Raw genomic sequence first — 22660 nt, 5'->3', positions numbered from 1 at the left:
CGTAAATATTGAGCAGTGATATGTTGTGCAAAATCGATTTTATTGTATACCACAAATTTCGGAATAGAGTCATAGGAATTTTATGTAGATACTTAGGTGTGTAATTCAAGTTAGCCAAAAAGTTTAATTATTTATGCTTATTAAACTATTAAATCCTTAACCACATACACTCTTATTAATTATTTCATTGAATTTATATTTCAAATACATACAATTATTTATCACCTTTAAAAATTATAATTGTGTAACGAATCACGCACCATAATCACATAGCTATCATATTATTAAAATTTTTAAAAATTTTAAAAAAATAATAGCACGCGCGTGCACAATTTGTAAACGAAATCAATAATTAAAAATCATATATAATTCAACTATGTATGTATATAGTCATTAACAACTTTCCATATAACAATAAATCATTTTTAAAATTTATTTTTTTTTTATATGAAATTTAAAATGATCTAATAAATCATTTTCAAAATACGTAAGTAGATAAAATGAAAAATATAATAAAAATACTCAAAATTAAAAAATTTTTTTAGTCATATCCGTATAACACCATAAATAAGTAATTATAACGCACATACAAAAATTAAAGAAAATCAAAGAAATTTCACACTCTTCGAAAAAATCATTCAATGGAAAATTAAAAATCAAATAATAATTTCAAAAATAAAATAAAATTCAATTAATTTTTGATCGAAACTCCTTACGGCGAATTTTGTGAATTTTTTCCTTTTCGAAATAAAAATTACTTTTCACACCCACCCTATAATCAATAAAAAGTGAAATTAACAGTTTAAAATGAAAAATTCATGTAAACTTAACCGAAGAACAAAAAAAATGGGTCGTCAAAACTTATTTAAAAGTAAAATGAAAAAAAATTTCATTTAAAACCATAAATTGTGCCAATTGCGTTCAAATTGTGACCGCAACAATAAACCTTAAATACAAATTATACTTATATATTCGTATATCAGTTGTATAGTATGCCGCGCTTTTATTTATTCCAATTCGTCTACAATTCAAACTTGTATAATACAATGTTGCGCGTTTATAAGCATCGATACTATTAAAGCTGGATTTTTTTTAGTTTTTTTCAATTCATAAATGAATATCAATTTAAATTTATAATTGACAGTTTAGTAATAAATGCAAATAAAACACATAATAAAGAAAAAAATGGCAAAACGTGGTTTTACGCTTAGAAAAACGCAAATTTTGTATATTAAATAGAAAAAAAGGCGAATTGTTATATTTTTAATTTAAATTTTTTTTGCAAAACAAAGTTTTTATTAGTTATAAAAAATGATGTGTGATTTTTTTAAGCATTTTATTGAGTAAATTTGAGTATAGTACTGCGCCATTTACCGTAATTTGTAAAATACATAAATAGAATCGTGAACTTTTATAGTAAACGCGGTTAATTGCAAAATGTGTTATAAAAGGCTTACAAAATATACCAATTATAAACAAATTGTATGATTTTCTTACGAAATTTAAGAGAGAGAGAAAGAGAACGCGAAATTTATGAGCGAGAGAGAGAGAAATAAATGAATAAGAGAAAGAGAGAGAATGAGAGAGTTTTTCAGATTTTCAAAATGAGACTTGAGATTCAGCTCCAAATTCGGCAAAACCTAAATTATTTTCATATACAGGTTGACCTGATTCTTGTACAAACCCGTTTGGGGGATTGTTCCTTAAAGTTTTTTTTAGGACAAAAATCGTATGGGTAGGAGGGAATTCGGTCATTTATAGAAATAGTTTTGGAGGATTAAAAAAATTGAATTGAAAAAATTCTGTGTTACGAATATCCAAATCAGTTTTAAAGCTGTTGAAGCTAATGAATTGTTTCAGAAGTTTTTTTTTTCAATTGAAAGACCTACAGACACCAAGATGTCCGAGGTTCCCCAAAAATACATTTTTTTTCCTTAAGAAACTCCAAAGAATTACCCTGCTTACTATGTTTACACAAGAACAGGACCAAATTTTTAATGTGTATAAATTTTGTATTCGTAATTTTTGAATTTCCAAGCAAATTTCGTAAGTTTTATTTAATTTAATCTTATATTAATATTTCAAATTACTCAATCTTCAGCTGATTTGAGTATAGGCAACCGTATATACAATATACACAAACCATAGTATTAAATTTCTATATTTTCAAATGATTGCCGAAAATTAATTGTGTACTCCGCCGATAATATTTTAATTCAAATTACCTTGACAAACTCAAAACATTTCAAAGAAAATGCATTTATTTATATAAAAATTTTTTTAAATTCTAATTTAAAATTTAAGATATTTAAATTAATACCCAGACAAATATATCTTTCTCTTTTTTATGCATAATTCGAACATAATTTGCTATTATTCTTCAAATAATTTGTCGACTATACTTTAATCTTATTTTCATATTCTAATGAATTTTATTCTAAATAGTTTTGTGATTTTACAATCAGAGATTATACAATAATAAGAAGAAACACTTTTATAAACTAATAAAATTTTTGAAATTTTTTAAAAAGTTGAATAAAACTTAATTTTCATTTGAATAAATTTTAACCATCCCATACCAAACACTTATAAAAGAACTATACTTAACACAATCAAATCATCTCAGACACTTTTTTTATTTGCAAATTTTTTTTTATGATGACAACAATCAGCATTGATATAAGGATTATATGGAGGAATAAAAATTGAAAATAAAAGTGAATTGTAACTAAGCAATAACTATAAGTAATAAAAATATCAATGCCATAGCCATTATAACAATTTTATAAGATTTGCATTTCAATTGCATTATAAAAAAAAAATGTGAATTATTACCACTTATACCAGCTAGTTTAATTTTAGAAAAATTTCATTTTAATATTAGGATTTTTTTATATAAATATATTCAATACATAAGACGTTCCACATAGTATACTTTACTCTATTCTTGCAGCATTAGAGGATTCTTTTTAACTGGGGCCTTACTATGTACATAATTAGATTATCGTGAAATGATTTTCGTATTTATAGCAATGGTAAGGTAGTATCATACAAATTAACTGGTACTACCTTACCATTTTGTCGATTATATTGGAATTGTACAATAAAATTATGATTAACTCATTATAAAGTCGGAATTTTTCGAAACAAGCTTTTGAATTTGTACTATCTATTACGTTGAACTCTCATTTTAATCTTATTGAACTATTTTAATTCCTAGACCTCAAATTATTTTCAATAAAGTAATTTTATTTTTAAGTGAGTAATTATTTTGCTTTCCGCAAGCAAGTGTGATCCTCTTGTTCTTCCAACTGCTTTCATACGATTTGTGCAAATTTTCATTCTTGCATCTTTTTAAAATATCACTTTAAACGCTTTTAAACAGTATGCCACGGCTCACACATATTATAACACAAATAATTGCTATAACCCAGATTTAATTTATTATTATAATTTTTTGTTACAAATGTTATAATAGATTTTGTAAAATTGAAATGTTCACTATATAATAATTAGTCATAAGAAATTGTTTGCATTAAACTGCAGTTAATTGCATACTTATGCATACACATACGAAAACAAGTCCAATGAACCAAAATAATAATGCAATATTGTATACAACATAATAATCTCCTCGTTATACATACAATATACTGTATATGACATAGAAACAGGGGTGAGGCACTTATTATATGAAGGCGGAACTGAAATTATTTGCAATATTAATGTTTGACGCATATTGTCATACACACTTAAGTATGAATGTGTACTGAAGTACGTTATTGTTTATTTAAGAAAATAAACAATTTTTTTTTATTATTCTTGTGTTTTTTTAATTTAGTAAAAATTAACTTGTATTGTAGACATAATGTGACCCAATTTTACATCAAAAGGAATAGAATTTTAAAGTTTATAAGTGGAATGAACGTGGTTGTTCAACTAAATGTTCGACTGAATGTTCGAATGAATGTGCCAGCATTTTTTCTTTGCAACATGCTTTCTTTTTAATATAGGATCTTTTCTCTCTCTCTCTCTTTCTCTCTCTCTATCTCTGATGAACTCAGTTTTGAGAGTTTTATTGTTTTTATTCTTTTAAACAATTGGTGTTTGTGTTTTTAATTTTTATATGCGAATTTAAAATGTTAAAGTAAATGTGATAATTTAAAAAAAAAAAGAATTGTTTTTACAATTGCTTCTTTATGGCGATATTGTGAACCGAATGTTTGTTCTATATAAAATAAAATTTAGAACCAACATTAATAATAGACGTACAGTCAGTCAGTATAGTTGCAATAACAATAGAAATTATGTGTAACAAAAGCAACATGTACTGAACTCATCAAAAATGTGCAATAAATAATAGAGAAAAGAGACAGACAACAAAGAAATGGAAAATTCAGCAGTTTAAATTTTTTTTCTCTTTTTTTTTTATAATTTTCTTCTTGCAGTATTTTTGCTTTTTTTTTGCCTCCTCTCGGTCTTAAACGACAATAAGTTTTGCTATGAGCTCTATAGTCATATAATTTCACAGTTGGAAATTAATTTTCATCATTATTTGTACGCCACATAGAGGAGTGCTTTGTCATTATTGTTGCTGTTGCTGTTACTGTTGTTGTATTTTAATATTTTAGTTCTAAAAATTTTTAGTTGTTTTTTTTTTTTTATTTTTGCAACATAAATTTTCTATTATAAAATAATTTTTCAATTTTTCAATTTTCCTTTTGATGCTTCTTTTCTTTTAAGAAACAAGGAAATTTTATAGATTTATTGCTCCAACAAAAGAGATTTGTACATGTGCATGTGTATATGCAGAGAAAATTTTTACTTTATGGCAAATAAAAACAAATAATGATGAAATGATGAATTATATATTGTTTGTTTATTTATATAGGAGACAAAGATTATAAACAACAACAACATCTTCATCTGAAAAGATTTTTTTTTAGTGTAAATTTTCTGTACAAGCAAAACAATATAAAAAAATTCTTGTTATTGCTTTTGTTATTGTATTAGCTTCTTATTCATATAATGTATTTGTGGTTTTGAAGAAAAAAAAAATTGACTAAGTTGAAAAATCATAGTTTGAGTTAATTAAGTTGAATGTCGTTTAAATTTTAATTTGTGGGAAAAAAAAACTAATTTTTTATATTTTTATTCAAAAATTCGGAATAATGTCCGGCAAAAAGTATTGATAAAACTATAAAAAGCTCAAATTTGTTTAGGTTTTTAAATAATTCGAAAGCTAGGAAAAAAATATTTTACATTTTTTCAATATTATTCAAATACTCCGAAAATACTCCGAAAACTCCGAAATTTCGAATATAGAATTTGAAGCTGTGAAGAATTCGAATTTACAATAAAATTTGCAATAAATAAAATAAATCCAAATTAAATTAAGCAACTTTTGCTAAATTTGCGTAAGTAACAGCGAAAACTAAATTTTTTTTTAACTCCCGCTTTAAGGCTAGGAACGTCACTTTAATTTTTTAACAAAATGTAGGTTTAACTATACAGAATTGAAATTTGTGATAAAATGAAAAAATGATAAAATTGACATAGGCAGTTTTTGCTTGTTATTAAATATATATACATATATACTTCTTCTTAATCATTATAATATTGTGATTTAGGACAAAGAAAATTCTTTGTATTCTGCATTTTGTTTGCTTTACATTTGTATTTTATGCTATATACCCTAAATATACATTTACAAAAAATATAAAGACAAAGAACTATAAGTGAAATGGTAAACTATTGTTATATGTAATTATTTTTATAGTAACAGTATATAGGTACGTGCGAATTATGTTTTATAACATAGTTTAGGAAAATTTCAACAAAAATATTTTTTGCGTGTATATACAATCCACGCGCATTTATTTCATTTAAGTTTTCCGAATAGAAAATTACAAAGAAATCAATTAGAAAAGAAATTTCTTAGAAATAATAATTATTTTATATATATGTATAATATATGTATATAATAATGTATATATATATATATTTTTGAAAGAGATATTTAAAAGAAAAAAATTTTTAGATTATAAACTTTGTGTATTTATTAAAGTTAATAAAATGACGTAATTTAAGTTTACCAATCATTGTATACAAATTAAAATCTTTAAGGCAAGTCGTTTAAATATGACAAGCAAAATTTAACTTCTTTAGATAGAGTGCACTCATAAATTGCATTTAATTCTGTTTGTAATGTAATTGTTCTGTTTGTGATTTAAATTTCGGGCATTAATCCCATATTATTGGTATTTTGTTTGTGGTTACTAAAAAAATTATGATAATTTCAACAATGAGGACCTGTTGCGTAAATTTCTCAAGTGACGGCAAATATTTATTTAGTGTTCTATATATAATATACAAATTTTCAAATTCTCTATAATTATATTCATCAAAATATGTTCTAAATATTATATTGAATTAAATTAATTATTAAAATCATAGAATATTATTGAATCAATTTATATTGCAAATATTTACTAGTGTATAAAAGAATTAAATTTCTTATAATATAACTAGCTATATTGCCATATTTTTGAACTTTGACACTGAATATTTTAATATATTATTGCAGAAAACTATTTGCAATATATATAGATGTAATAAAAAAAGCTTTAGTGCTTAAGTAAATTTTCTAGATAATTACAATTTACATTCTACATATGAACCAAGCATATATTTCTAAGCATAAATAATTTTTAAAACCCACTAAACAATAATTTAAAATTTCTTATATGTTTTCTAATTGTAGATAACTATAAAGTCTTATATCTAGTACATATAGTTTTTGTACATTACCTAAGTACCACACAACTTGACCACAATAATTGAATTTAACAAAAATGAAAAAAATGAATGAAATAAATTGACATTTTATGTAATATTTTAATAGAATAATTTAATGTACAGTTTTAAAGAAAAAATCGATTTATTTCCTTAATTGTAAAACCTACACACAAAATGACCGTGAATATTTTTAGAAAAAATTTTCTTTTATTCTTATTGCATTTAATTTATAAAATATAAAAGTACCGATTCAAATTGTGGTTTGCAGTTACATTTTGCATTTATTATAGGACGCAGTATGCCTCATAGTTATTCAAAGAATAAAAGTAAAATAATAAAATAGCAAATTCTAGATGATGCTCTTCCTCTAGTAATTTAAAAGCAATACTGTCACTAAATAAGAGTTTTGAAATATATTTCCTTATTTCTATTATACATAAATGCTTGTAATGCCATTGAAAGGCAAAACTGGTGTAGAAAGTTAAATTAGTAAAAATTGCATACTTTTAGGAAATTTTTTAGTTTAATCTCTTTTATGCTAATAAAATTAAAGGATTTGGATTTATTGCTTTAAAAGTATTTTATTTTTAGATATTTGATAATATAATAGGCAACTGTTACTGATTTAAAATAATACTAAGTTCTAACGTAAACGAGATTTCTCAAATAGAACAATAAAATTGACTTATAAATTCATTCCATAAATGACAAACTATACTATATGACACAAAATAAAGTATAACAATTTAATTACTTATACATTAACTTTATACTAACATCTGATCAATACTAATATACAACGTATTAGTTTCAATATCATGTACCATACAATTTTATGATTAATTTTAAAATATTTACTCAAGATTTGAGAAACGCCACACATAAACAAAAAGAAAAAACTTTTAATTTGCATAACTAATGACAGACTAAATTCAGAATTGAAAAGAACTGATATGCTATGAGTGTATTAAATCAATATCAATATTATACTACATTCAGAACAGATGCATACATACATACGTAAGTCTGCATTTAATAATAATCGCCATCGCAGCATTTTAAATTTTAAGTCGAGCTAAATGTATTCAAATATAATGTCGTATATGCATGTACAAGTGCACATACATATTCTTAAGTATGAAACATAAATTTCAAAATATATTAAAGTAATTTATTTACTTATTTTTTTTAAACTATAATATGTAAAATGAGAAGAAGAAAATAAATAAATAAATAAATAAATACAAAGTTTAAGTTATTGAAAATTTAAAACGTTCAATTGAGGTCATCATTTTATATTTTTACTAAAATATTTAATAAATAAAAAAAAAATACAAAAATAACAAGTAAAACAACTATTCTTTTTTAGACTAAAGTCTAAAAATTTCTTTTATAACACAAAGAAAAAATTCTCTCCCTCGTTTCTTACTTGTCATCAATTGAAAAATTTCATTTTAGAATTATTTTTGATGATATTGTTTGTAGAAATGTTGTTGTTTATAAGAATGAGAATAACAACCAATATTTTGTTTAATTTTAATTTTTAATATAAGTATGAACTTCAGTCTCAAGTTCAATATAACTTAAGTAAGAAATATTGCTAATTATTATCATTATTAATATATGGAATCAATAAATTTCTTCTCAAAGTTCATCGATACTGTCACAATTTCTGTTCATTTTTGGGGTACTTATACAATACATGGGGTACTTAATAAATTCTTAAAGGAAACCCACATACGATCAACTGTTATTTGTGACAATATACTGCTACAATATTTTTTGATGGCAATAAACTGTTCTTTATGGCAATATACACAATTTTTGTAGTGACAACAAACTAATTTTTCTTGTTATACAATCTACACTATACACACATACGATTTACGAGCAAAAAACTATTTGTATATACGAGTACATATCGTCGGCTTAATTCTAATAGCAAATAACTCATTTTGCTCTACTTTACAGGAGACAAAAAAAACTATTTTGTAACAATATTTTATATTGTTGCTTGTAAATGTTTTTAGTTAATTTAATGTTTAAAAAAAATTTTAATTAGAACATAACCTTTATTTACCTTTCATTGATATATTTACCTAGAACAATGAGTTACAGGAAGTTATGAAAAATTTATGACAAAAATAAGTTATTTGCTATTAGAATTAAGCCGACGATATGCACATATTGTTTGTTGACATAATGTTGATTAATTCCATTTAGTTTACAATAAAATGTTCACATTATACACATATAATTTTTTTAGGGATCTACTGATTCCATAGCTAGCTTTTGTACAGTCTCTAATTTTAACTAAATAATTGATTGTTTTGTGTTATTACACACAAATATAAAGAGAAAAATATTCATAGAAAAATATTTTTTTTTATTTTTACTTAATTTTTTAAATATAAAATGATGGGCAAATTGTTTTAATTTATTCCCAGCATAATAAAAACTATAATAGTAATAATAATTTTTTTTTAATAAATTAAAATGAAAATAATAATAAAATAATTGTAAATTTATATATGTGAAAAAACTAAAGACAGGCGTTATAAAATTAATTAATAAAAACAAAAACCGAAAAAAGAGGAAAATTTAATGAAAAATTGACACTTTAATTTGCGTGGGAAATTTAATTGGGGAGTGATTTGTTATTGTGAATGAAAATTTATATGTGAATAAAAAAAAAAATTTAAATATTTACACAAATAATTGATGTGACTATACAATAAACATTTTAATTGTATATTTAATTTTTTATTTTTTTTTCGGAAATCTTCGAGTAATTTTTAATTGTTTCGTAGACATAACACGTATTTGAGTTCCATTTCAATAGAACGCTTTCGAATAGGACGTTGTAATAATATTGTAATTGGCAAGCATCTACTCTTATACTTATACTTGCAACTCTTATTTTGTTATGGTGTTCTTTTAAATTTGAAATTTTTAATATTTAATGGTTAACCATCATTTTAACAATACACATAAAATTTTTACTGTATTTAACGTTACTTACATGTCTTAAATCAATATTATTGCTTATATAAACACAATTCTTTTATTTTATTAAAAAAATTACAAAAAAAAAAAAAAACTGATACGATCAGCATATAACCGACCACAACATATATATTATCTAATTTAGCAGAAGGGTTGCAATATATTATGGAAATTGCGTTATAAACACTCCTTTACAAAATTTAGAGACGTTAATCAGCTTTTAGTAACATACCTAGAATAATGTGAATTTAGTAGAGTTTCGCTTTGTTCAACTTGAATTCCCTGAAAATTTCTCCAGTTAGTTTCGGTAACAGGCAGAGCTCATATATTTAATTTCTAGAAATTTTGTAGATATGGAAAAAAATATAAAATCGGCACCTTATTCGGCCTCTGATCCTGATCTTTCAAAAAATTTATAAATACATTGTTTTAACACTCCGGAATAAAATTTTATATTTTAAGAAAATTGGTGAATTATTTCTCTTTATGAATAAAGAATGTAAAATCTGCCCGTACAAAAATATAAAACCTGACCGCAAGAAGGTAGAATTTCCGAAGTTTGATAGCTAAAATGAATTCACATCTAAAATTTCATTAAATTCGGTTCAGTCGAACTTGAGATACATAGCAGCACAGATAGACCGGCAGACAGATAGACAGAACTAAAGACCGGTAAACAAACATCTCTTTAAAAATATTTTATTTACGCTTCCCTAATACGGAAACGAATATTGCCGAAAACTCGACATCCGAAATTTGTCGACATCATATAACCTCCCTTATTGTATTCAAAGCGGTCGGTAAGAAAATTATGAATAATAAATAGAAAAAAAAATTTCTCCTTGAGCATTCATATCAAATTTCTAAAATTAAAATTTCTAGCTATATGATTTAATAAATAAAGAAAAATACACACAAAAACTTTCAACAATCAAATGAGAATAATAGAAAATTATAAAAAAAAAGAAAAACTGAACAAAAAAAATTAAAAAAAAAAACCCTTAAACAAATGACAAAGCACGTTCTATTTGCGGCTACCATAACATTTCAATGTAAAATTTTTTTTTCCTGTGTATAATGCGGTTTTTTCTGTGTGTACACAACAAAATTTTTACGCTTCGCTGAATTATATTTAATTTAAATATTAGAAAAATAATATTTAAAATATCAGAGAGAAAAAGTGTTACTATTTATTTATTTTTGTTACTGCTATGCAAGTAAGTACACGAGTATAATGGCTTGTCACTACTGTGCCTTTGAAATGTCAACTCTTTATTCAATAGATTATTAAAAATAATCTATTGAATGATCAAATTGTACTTATAATTTCAAAAAAAAAAATAAAAGAAAAATCTAAAATTGTGATTTAAATGAACGTGATAAATTTATACAGTGAATGGTTTTTCAATATTAAACTGATAGTGACAATGTATGTAGATATAGGTAAGTAACTATGTGATATTTTTGATGTAAATTAGTATAATTGTATGGACACTGAACAGGTGTATTTATAAACATGTCTAATTGTATAAATTTAAAATAAAAAAAATTTTGTAATCATAAAAAATTTTTAAAATTTTTTTACGTAATTTTTTGTTGACTTTATGAATTTTATTTTTTTGAAGTATATGATCGTTAGATGGCGTAATTAAAATAAATAAGTAAGTAACAAAGTTTTGTAGTAAGCGAGAGCAATGGATTTAATGTTGGGATAATATTTTAAGAAAAACATTATGAAGGGTTTTGTGTAGCATAATTTTGGTTTGGTTCAACAGTTTTTATTAATGAAATTCTACGTGACAGAAAGCCAAAATTTTAAGGTTTATTTTAATAAAATAATAAAAACTTTTATACTTTTTTTGAACTTAAAAAAAAAATCAAAAAAAGATTTGAATTTTCCGTAAGAAAAGTGTTATACAAAAAAAATTTAATAACACAAGAAATTTTATTGTAACCCTGCCAATTTTAGAATTAAAATTAGTGACTTTTAAGTAATAATTTTAAAATAACTGTAATGAAAAGCTTTTGTGATCCGACAAATATATGGTACATACCAAAAATGGTAGGAATAGCTTCATAATTTTTGACCATGCTTGCATTTTTATATTTTTTGTTTTGGATTTCACGAAAACCAAGAACTAAAATTAGTTCGAAATTTTAAAATATATTTACAATTTGAGTTTCGATAAAAAATTACGAGTAAGTTTACCCTATTTATGCCAAACCAATAAATTGTTACCATAGACTGTAAAACTAAATAGTTTTATTATAAAATTTAAATTTTTAGTTTTACAAAAAAATTTTCACAATTTTTCGAAGAAACAGTTGCAGCCTGAGATGATTAATACTTTTTATGCCATTGGTTAAACTTAGCACTTTCAGATAATATTCGATTCCGACAACATTATTTTTCTTAATATTGTTTCAACTTAAATATGACTCTCTCTCGAATGTGAAACATTTAAATGATGTTAAGAGCTAATTAACAAGATACTAAAATAATGATCTTTTTGAATTTTATATACATATGTATAGGTAAACATTATGTTTAATTAAGCATTTCCATTGCTTCAGGGCTTATATTCTTAATACGTGAGAATGTCAATTTTATTGACTTCTCATTGTGATCTCTGTAATAGAAAATGTTTTAATATTTTATTTACTTCTTAATGTTCTAGACAACTTCTTTATAATTTTAAGTCTTATTTTAATAGTTACATGCTATTTTTATAACTATGTTAACTGACTGTTTTTTTTAGGTTTGTGCAAATAAAAAAAAAAAAAATTTAACTGCACCGGCATATTTGAAGAAAAAAAAAAGAGTTCATTTCAATTTGTACTTTTTGTATAACAGTCTATATAAAATGAACTTCTTGAATGAAAACAAAAAAAAAAAAAAAAAAAACTAATATTTTAATATGCAAGCAAAGTTGTAGAACCCAATTTATTCGTCATGGATGGATAATTCACGAAATCAACCTGTCCAACATTTTTCTTATTCATTTTTTTTTTTCACTTTTATTTCTATGATATTTTATTATCATGCAAATATGCAAGTCAGTTATAAAATACGTCACAATTTTATAATATTATAATAATAATGATTATATTTTTCTTTTTCTTGTAGAGCAAAAAATGATTATTTGTTAGTGTATATTTAGTCATTAATTTAGTTTTCTATTACCGGGTGTCTATTATTCAGTAATAAATTTTTATCGTTATATTCGAATTTCGGATAAATGATAAGTTATGAACTACTTATATCACTTTAATCATATAAAATATATATTTTTAAAATGGTTCAAAAGTAAAGCCCTGGGAGGGTCGCGTAATATACATTCAAAAATCGGACACACAAATTTTGGCTGTATGAAAGCACTTTTACTTGGATCGCAAAGTTTCGTATTGATTCAATTAAAGTACAGGCTTTGGTGCATTTTTCGGATCTATACCTCAAAAATTTTTCGAAAAACTGCAAATTGGTATACAGATGATTGCGCTGCAAATTATCGTTTGGGCGCCGAATCTTATTTAACAACAAAATCACGCCCTCTACCCAAAATTATTGACTAATTTTAGAAAGTTGTTTTAGAGATTTGACATCAATTAAAGCACAACCAAACCGAAAACAAGTAAGTTATGTGATTTTTAATATGAATTATAATTTTAAGAAAAATCATCAGTTTAAAATTGCACCCTGTAAAATTATTATCATCATAATGTAGGTATATATATGCACATATGTTAATGTGTAGCCGTATGTGGGTATATATGTATGAGAATATCGTGACATGAGTGCTAATTATTTTTTTTTTATTTTTTTCTTCTTTTCTAACTCATTTCTGTTCCGCTGAGAAATTAACTGCAATCAATTTCAATAGAATTTTAATGGTGACTGAATTTTTTTTTTGTTTATAAATGCAAATAAATTACAAAAAAAAACATACACAATTGTTTTTTTTTGTTTCTCTACTTAAAAAATTAATTAATTAATAAAACAAAAAAAAATATTGTAAATACAAAAGTAAAAGAGGAAGATATAAAAATGCAAAAGGGAGACACAAAACAAAAAATAGAAAAAAGTCTACCAGCGGTAGTTCCGCTTTTCATACATGATAAATGCAGGTTTTGTTATACACAAATATGTTTTCCACCATAATATAGTAAAAATATTATAAAAATGCACAACATAGTGCTGACTAGCATGCATGACATGACCTAATCTGGAAGCCGATTGTTTTACTTTACGATTGTTTCGTTTTTTTTCGTTTTTATTTTTTGTTTTTTGGAACAGCGTTTTAAAAATGTGCAACAAATATTTATGAATTTTAGTGGGCCTACTACACTTTTTTCAATTTGTTTTTTTGTTTTTTTTTAAATTGTTATATGTATAACTGGTAAATAAAATAGAAGACGGAAAAATATTTTAGTAATTTTTTTTTTTTTTTACAAATTGATATGATGGTTTTGACTCCAAAATGAATTTTTTTTTATATACTATGTATGTAATAAGGAGGTGAAAAGAGCGGAAGTTAATAATGAAGTTGTACTCGTATAATAAAAGTGTGATAAAATAATTAAAATTAATGCTTGAAAATAGAAAATTTATTATCGATATCATAATTTAGTAAATTTTTTTTTTATTATAAAATTATTAAATATGTGAAAACCGTATAATATTAGTGAAAAAATATTTTTCATACTTAAATTATTGATAACAATTTGTAAAATGAAATCATATAAAAAGTGAAAGTGAAAATATTTTAAATGGTAAATTTGTCTAATTTTGAACTTTATAAGTATATGTTCCAATAATGAGAATTAATGGATCTAACAGAGTGAAATTATATTTTATATGATAAAAATAATTTGTATTGGCATTGTTGTTAATTATTCTGGTTTAAAATTATATGATACGTAAGAAGATCCAAGACAAAATTATCGAATTAATTTTGTAAAATAAAATTGAGTAGAATGAATAATTTTATCTTTATAAAATATTTACATAAAATTTTAATTATACAGGGTGATTCAAGATGTGTTTATTTTAAGCCCTTCACAAGACCTTGCAGAAACTGTTTGTTGGAAGCCCCTATATTTTTCGGAACGGAAGTTATAATCAAAAAAGCTTAGATAACTAGAAATTTCGTGAAAATTCGTTAAAATCCCTGTATCTCGAAAACCCTTGAGATTTCGCACCTACTCCCGAACAAAAGTTTTACCCATTTTCGACCCTCTAACCAATGGTATATGTTGTTGTATACCTTTCTGAATCACCCTGTATATAAGGAAAAATTAAAATTACACAATTTTAATTTAATAAACAAATTAAAAAATTTTAAAAATTTTGAATTTTAAACGCCGTAAACAAAAATTTAATACAATTAGACAATTTGAATAAAAACAGAAATTTTAACCAGTTCGATGTCAATCTTAATGAGGTTTGATTAATGTTTCAAACATGTTTTTTCAAGCATCCGCAAAAGTTTCGATTTTTCCAATAATTGTTTGGTAGTTTTTCCACACTTTTAATAAAGCATTAAAAATAAATTATATGCCATATATAAAAAAAAATTTTTTAAATTAAATTAATATTTGATGTTATTGCTTTAGAAATAATTGCATACCACCTTCAAGGGCACTGAATTTATTATACATAAAATTAGTATTATGAGAAATTAAAAGAAATACAATATGGTAGTAGATAAGGCTGGATCTATTACATTTAATATTCCAATTTATATATTCAGTGCGTCTGTCTAGAGAACTATTAATAAGAAAACCTCAATTAATAACATTATTGGAATGACCAAATAATTCGTTATATTGTACATATACGCACGTACAAACTTATATACGCATGGACATAATATTTTCTCAACATAAAGGAAATTCATCAAAATATTTTTAAACACCTGTGTATTTTAATGGAATCCTTTGTATCTAAAAAAAAAAGTGTTACTAATTTTATCTAAATTTTATAAAATAAAATGGTGAGAGAATTTGCAAAATTTCGCAAAAATTAATTTTATATACGCAATTTTCAAATATATGTAGAATGTTTATACAATCAAGTGAAAACCAATTACTTACGTAATTAAATTTATTTTTGTAAATTTAGGTTGCAAAATTTTTATTAAAATAGAAAATTTAAAATTAGCTATTGAAAAACAATAAAATAGAAATGTTGAAAAGCATATAAGAAAATAATTAATGGATGTTACTTTTGTGGATCACTTTAAAACGATTTTATTGTTTCTTTTATTTGGGGGAAAATTTCATCTCTCTTTCTTTAAGATAAACAAAGAAGTATTGATTTGTTTCGAAAAAAAAATTTGAAATAAAGTTGGGAGAAACAAATGATTTTATAGTACATTTCATACATATTATTTAAATTATTCATATACCAAAATATTTAAAAAAATTGCATATATTTTGGGGTCAGACAAGAAAAACAATTGAAAGAGGAGAGTTAACATAATGGTTGAATTGAATAATTAAGCAAATGATTTAAGAAAAGTAATTATATTTTCTGATGGCATAGCATTTCCTGTTAGCTTTCTGCATTTATAAAAATTTGGAAAAGCTTGCAGTTTCGGAAATATTATGTACAAGGTGACGAAAATTCAAATTTTAAAAATTTCGAGAGTCGGTTTGTAAAAACAGACATACGGATAGACAGGCAGACGACGAACGGGCCATATTTTTATAATCAAATTAGAATATTGTTTTCATTTTAATCGAAAATATATAAAAGTTTTATTTAGTATTATGGTGAAATATTTAAGAATTTCATATAATAGTGAAATTTAGGTTTCTTTTTAGGCAGTTTCCTGAACTCTTTTTTGCAATTAAAATTCTCTCTTTTAATCAGAGTTAATTCTCTCTTTTAATCAGAGTTAATTCTCTTTTTTAATCAGAGTTAATTTTAATGTTTCTCAACTTTTACCAAACATTATTACTTCGATTACGATTTTGTTTCGTGTGATTCTTTTTCGAATTTGACTCTTAATTTCAATCAATATTGCTGTACTTCTAAGCATGTTGGGCAATAGTTCCATTAAATTTTTAATATATATTCAATATTAGCGCTAAATCACATATCTTCCTCAATTGCAATGTACGTACACATTTGTATTACCATTGTGTTTACTGATAAAATTTTTTTAATATCAAAAACGGACAATCAGATACGCAATGTTTACTGGTGTCACATACAACTATATAAGGAAAAATAAATTATATGCCATTTTAAAGTCTTAACAAAATAAAAATAAAGTCAAAATTTTCATTTTTATCAAATCATGCTATCGTCATCATTGCCAAAGAATAGAATATTATGTGAATTTTTTTAAAAAGACCGTAAATTTTACAGCTATAGACTATTGTGTTACAAAAAAAAAAACATTTTTTTTTCTATTTAACGGTTATATTACAATATGTCGAAGAAAAACTTGCAAACATAAACCAAAAAAAAAAAAAAAACCGCTTATTTTTCTCACAACATAAATTTCAATTAAAGAAAAACAAAATTAAATTTTTTTTTTTTCTTCGTCTATACTTTTTTTATTTCGACATTTTAAAGATGATACAAATAGGTACTAAAATTAGTAGATTCATACGTGATTTAATGAAAAAGAAACATTTTTCGCTGAAAAATTAAAAAAATTAAAAAAAAAAAATGTGTAATAATAGAATATGAGACATGGACGCAGAAAGTGGAGAATGCGGTAAACAGACTTGTGACAGTATGATATTTTGTAAATAGATTTGATATAGCACATTTTGTAGGTATACTTATGAAGTGATTTACAATTAGTTGGATAGCATAGAAAATATTATAAATATTTCACCTTGAAAATTGAAATATATTTTTTTTTTTGAAAAATTTTCAAGGAAAACACTATAATTTTGTATCATAAACGGACGGCCGTCGTCATTGTCGTGCTCATCATTTCAAATTTTTTTTACTTCACCCACTCATCTTTAGTTTTGTTTTCTTCAATTTTACATAAGAACAAACGAAAAATAAGTTTTCATCAAAAAAAAAAAAATTTTTTTTTTTGTTTTAAAATTAGATTTTTCAAAAATAAATTAAAAAATAATAAAAGAAAATTTTTATTCAAAAATAGATTTGTAACAAATTGATTTTTATAAAAAATGTGTATCCGATTTTTTGTTTTTTTTAAACCTTTAAAAATTGTGACGTATTCTAATGCCTACACCAACGTTCTGTTAAATGGGTACGGGCAATATTAATTAGAATTATTTTTATTATATGCCACTATAGTAAAATTTAATTTGAAAAAAAAAAAACTGTTTGTAGTTGAATTTTAAGTAATTTTAATTTGAGTTGGAATATTAAATTTGAAAGTTCCACAAATTGTGGAAAGTTTGGAATTTGTGGAACGTGTGGATTTAATGCAATGTTTGGAGCTCATGGAACGTACAGAAATTTTTTGTTTTTGTGGAACGTAGAGCTTATGGAACTTGTAGAAATTGTGGAATATGTAGAGTTTGTGAATTGTTTGGAGCTTGTACAATAATTCGACCTTCTGGAATGTGAATTTTTAGAATTTTGTATAGCGTATGGAACATTTGAAACATGTGGAACTAATTAAGAATATCTATTTTCTTAGAATTTTAAAAAGTACAATGAAAATTTATAACGTTTAATCTTTTAATTTTATATCAGTACTTTATACACAGTTAATTTTTTTTTTCTTGTCAAATTATATTGAATGCTGTTCATATGAGGGATTTAATCCATTACTGCTTTTTGGAATTTTTGATATTTCAATATTTACTTTATAATGATTATATCTCGTATTTTTTTTTATAGGATTTAAGAAAATTTCTGAAGTAGAACTGAAAACTTTTTCAGTTAAAAATTACCTGTGATTATTTTTTCTGGAAAATGACTGTATTTTTTTTAACATTTTTATAGAAAATTTATAATTTATATTTATTGAAATAAATTGACATTTTATTTTAATGACATTAATAAATTTTCTTGTTATTTTAAAATGCAATAATTTTTCGGATTTTATTTTTGTCAAAACTAAATACATATACATACATACATAATATTATAAAATGCAAAAAAAAAAAAAAATTAAAATGAAATTAAAAAATTTTTCAGGAATCTTGTGTTTTTTTTTCTTTATTTATGAATTCATCTTATAAGCATTTCATTTTATTTTTGAAAGTCAAGAATTTTTCGAAAAAAAAGTGTTAAGATCAAGGAATATTTTTTTTTTTTTGATTTTCTATAATTTCTTTCACTATTTATAAAGGTTATTCAATTTTATATTTAATAAAATTTAAAAAATGGTAAAATTTTTTTTGTATTTCAAATTTGAAAATTATCTAGGTAATTAAACTTTGTTTCTCTTGAATTTAATTTTTGATTTTCGCTTTATAGGGGAATTTATGAATAGATTATAGGATCTGTATAGATTATAGGATCAACTTCAACTCATTAGTATATCTAGAGATAAACATGTCTCATTTGCATAATTTATAAAGAAAATTTAAAATATTACCTTTAAAAACAAAAATTCTACTAAATAATTATGAAGAATTTAAAAAAATAAAATTTTTAATTGAATTGGCCAGTGATTACTATCGACCAGCGATTCTAATATACACATATAAATTTATTTTCCCAAAAATCGATTATTTCTTCTGTTTTATTTTTGTATATAGCTCCGGTAGCTGTATATAGCTATATTTCAGTTTATACAAGCTTCAGTCAATTCAATTTTTTGTATTATGCAAGAAAATGTAGCGCATCATTTATGCATACACACATATTATAAAACATTTTAAAACTGTTCTAAATTCCAGCTGACATTTTTAAAGGAAGGTTAATAACTGATTTAGAAATTTAAAATGTTAATTGATTGTGTTAACACATAAAAAATTTTAAAATACGAGTATATTTTCAGTATTGACTATATATTAACATAATTGGTATCAATTGGTATCAATGAATTTTAAATTAATTTGAATACAAAATGGTGCATGTACATATATACATGTGTTGGTATAAATATGTAAATTAATAAAATATTAAAATATTTTAATGAAGATAAAAAAAAAAATTTATTTTTTGAATAAATCAAAGTATTAAAATGCTTGTTATCAAAAAACATTTAAAATTTCATTCATAAATAACTTTTTCTTTTTAAATATTTTGAATATTTTATAAAAGATATAAAAGAAGAAAAAATACAAAAATTATCTAAATACTTTTAGAAAATTATTTAAATTCCATTTAAAATAATCAGAATTAAATACGTTTTTTTTTTATAGAAAATTTTTTGATTAAAAACATAAAAAATTTTAAATACAAAGTTGTTTATAAAAGATGGCGCCATCTTCTATATATAATGTGATTATAAAGTTATAAAATTAACAAAAATTTTAATATTATTTTCTAAATTTTTCCAATATTTTTTTTTATTCAATATTATTTTACTACTTATCGTTGTTTTTAATTGCATTTGAATGTAAACTTATCTACCAATATAATATAAAATTATGTAAATGTTTATTTAATTTCATTTTGAAATGCTTTCAAAATAATCGATTTATTTATTATAAAAAAAATATTGTATAACTTTAAAAAAAAAAGCACAAATCAATAAATTAAAAGATAAAAGAAAATCAAAGATTTGAAGATTCAAATAAAAAAAATTAACAGGGAATAGTGTTGTCAGTTTACTCTAGTTGATTATTTTTCAAATTGTATTACACATAATTTTTGTATACTATTCATAATACGACAACAATACCGATCAATATATAAGCGAGTATAGTTAATGTAATCTTGCGTTCTTTATAAAGGTATAAATTATAACATTTCAAATTACACTTCATTTAGACTAGAATATAAATAAACTACGGTTTTATTTGGAAATTCTGTTATACAGAAGTAAATACTAGCATTTGATTATAGACTAGAATTTGATATATAGTTTCCGTATAACAATATAAATATAAACCAAACTGTTTGAATTCCAACTGTTGGAATAAAACTACAATTTTCAATTTATTTATACTTAAACTGTTATACTTAAAACTGTTATACTTAAAACTGTTATACTTAAAATTGTTATACGTTTCGATATATATCATCAAAAGGGAACGTAAGTAACAGTTATAATATTATTGTTATTTATTTCAATACATACTCGTATATTTTGTGCAATAAATTTCTTCACTTCAGAATGTATTTTCTCATTTACGCCTCTAAAATTCATAAACATATTATAAAAGTTTTATAATTTATTGTGTTATATAATAGAACCGCTATATATTGCAAAACATGCATAATATTATTTAAATTATAAATTATGTAAAATAAAATAAAATAATATTTTTAGATTTTTACCTTCATTATCACTTTTATCATTAATACTTGAATCGAAATGTATTCGAGGTAATGTTTTTGATTTTGACTCACCTGAAATATTCAAAAAAAAAAAAGAAAATAAAAATATGTAAATTTTTTATGTTATTTAAATATATTAATAATGTATATAAATTGTTGAAAATAATTAATATGTTATAAAAATGGAAAGAACGGCAATTCTTAAATTTAAATATTAAGAAAATATTAAGAAATAATAATGTATAATTATTAATATGTGGGAATATTGAATTATAAATTATAACTATAAAAAATAAATATTAATTAATTATGATTTTAATTCTACTTATATTGCCAACTCAAATATATGTAAACATGTATATTGCCTTACGGAATTAGAAAACCTGTGATGATTTATAAAAAAAATAATAATATACGTTTGTAATTAATTGTTTTTGATTGATAATTGAGCGTTTCTTTTATAGTTTAGTCTCTAAAACATGACTTATCTTACACAGAAAAAAAAGAGTAGAACATTTAGCTAAAACAATAGTATAAATCACCTAATGAAATGCTTGATTTTCAGCCTCCTAAACTATTTAGCTACATTGCCTAATTTAAATTAGCTGAATTTACTTTTTAATAATTAGGAAAATTAACCAAATAAATTTGCTGATTTATCTACAATATTAGCTAAAATACCTAAAAATTTAGGTGGATTAGAACTAAGCAAATAGTCGGTTCACCTAATCATTTAGTTGATTTATTTTAAAACCTTTTTAAAATTTAACTATAGAAATAGGAATTTCACCTAAATAAATAGTTAAAAAATATTCTCAACAATAGATAATATACCTAATTATTTAGTAAGAGAATAGAAAATATAACTATTTTTTAGTTAATTATAATAGGATTTTTACCTATTATATTAGAAAAAGTATCTAAATAAATTAGGCTCGTTTCTAAATTTATTTAGGTTTAATCCTGAAAATAAAAAGGTACTATAAATTAAAAATTAAGTTTTGTTTCGTTTAATTTTATTTTATCCAATATTTTTTCAGTTAATGTCACATTATGTTAAATTTAAAAACACGAAAGTTCTTCTAAGTAATATTCAACAACAATGATTTTGTATTTTTGGACAAGTTAATATTCCTCCTTTATAACATTGAGTTGTAATTTGATGAACGATGTGTGCTTAAAATATTTTATAAATTTTAATATCATTTTAAAAAAATATAAAAACTTACCAAAGCTTCAAAATTGTGTTATTAAAAATTTCTTTCCAATTTCTTAGTGTTAAAAGGTCTTTTCTGCGTATATCAAAAGTCAAGTTCCACTTTTTAATTACGATTTATTCATGATTAATATTATTTTTGAACCAAATTACATTGCTTTAAGTTTCAGTCTCCTTTTTCTTAAACTGGGAATTAAAACTTGAAATTAATATTAAAGTTATAATAATTATTATAAAATTTA

General features: G+C 23.1%; 1 protein-coding gene across 1 annotated transcript in view; it reads right to left on the bottom strand.

Annotated features, from left to right (window-relative positions):
* Positions 1–22660, bottom strand: part of LOC129617007 (ras GTPase-activating protein raskol-like) — a 141141-nt gene that overhangs the window by 21111 nt on the left and 97370 nt on the right. Inside the window, exon 5 of the mRNA XM_055532468.1 lies at positions 21203–21274. Within this exon, the coding sequence (XP_055388443.1) occupies positions 21203–21274 (72 nt within the window). The remainder of the gene's footprint in view (positions 1–21202; positions 21275–22660) is intronic.

The sequence above is a fragment of the Condylostylus longicornis genome, unplaced genomic scaffold, assembly GCF_029603195.1.
Source record: "Condylostylus longicornis isolate FDR11 unplaced genomic scaffold, ASM2960319v2 ptg000006l, whole genome shotgun sequence".
Classification (NCBI taxonomy): domain Eukaryota; kingdom Metazoa; phylum Arthropoda; class Insecta; order Diptera; family Dolichopodidae; genus Condylostylus; species Condylostylus longicornis.
Note: the sequence above shows the minus strand (reverse complement) of the source record. Positions and strands in the feature narration are given on the sequence as shown.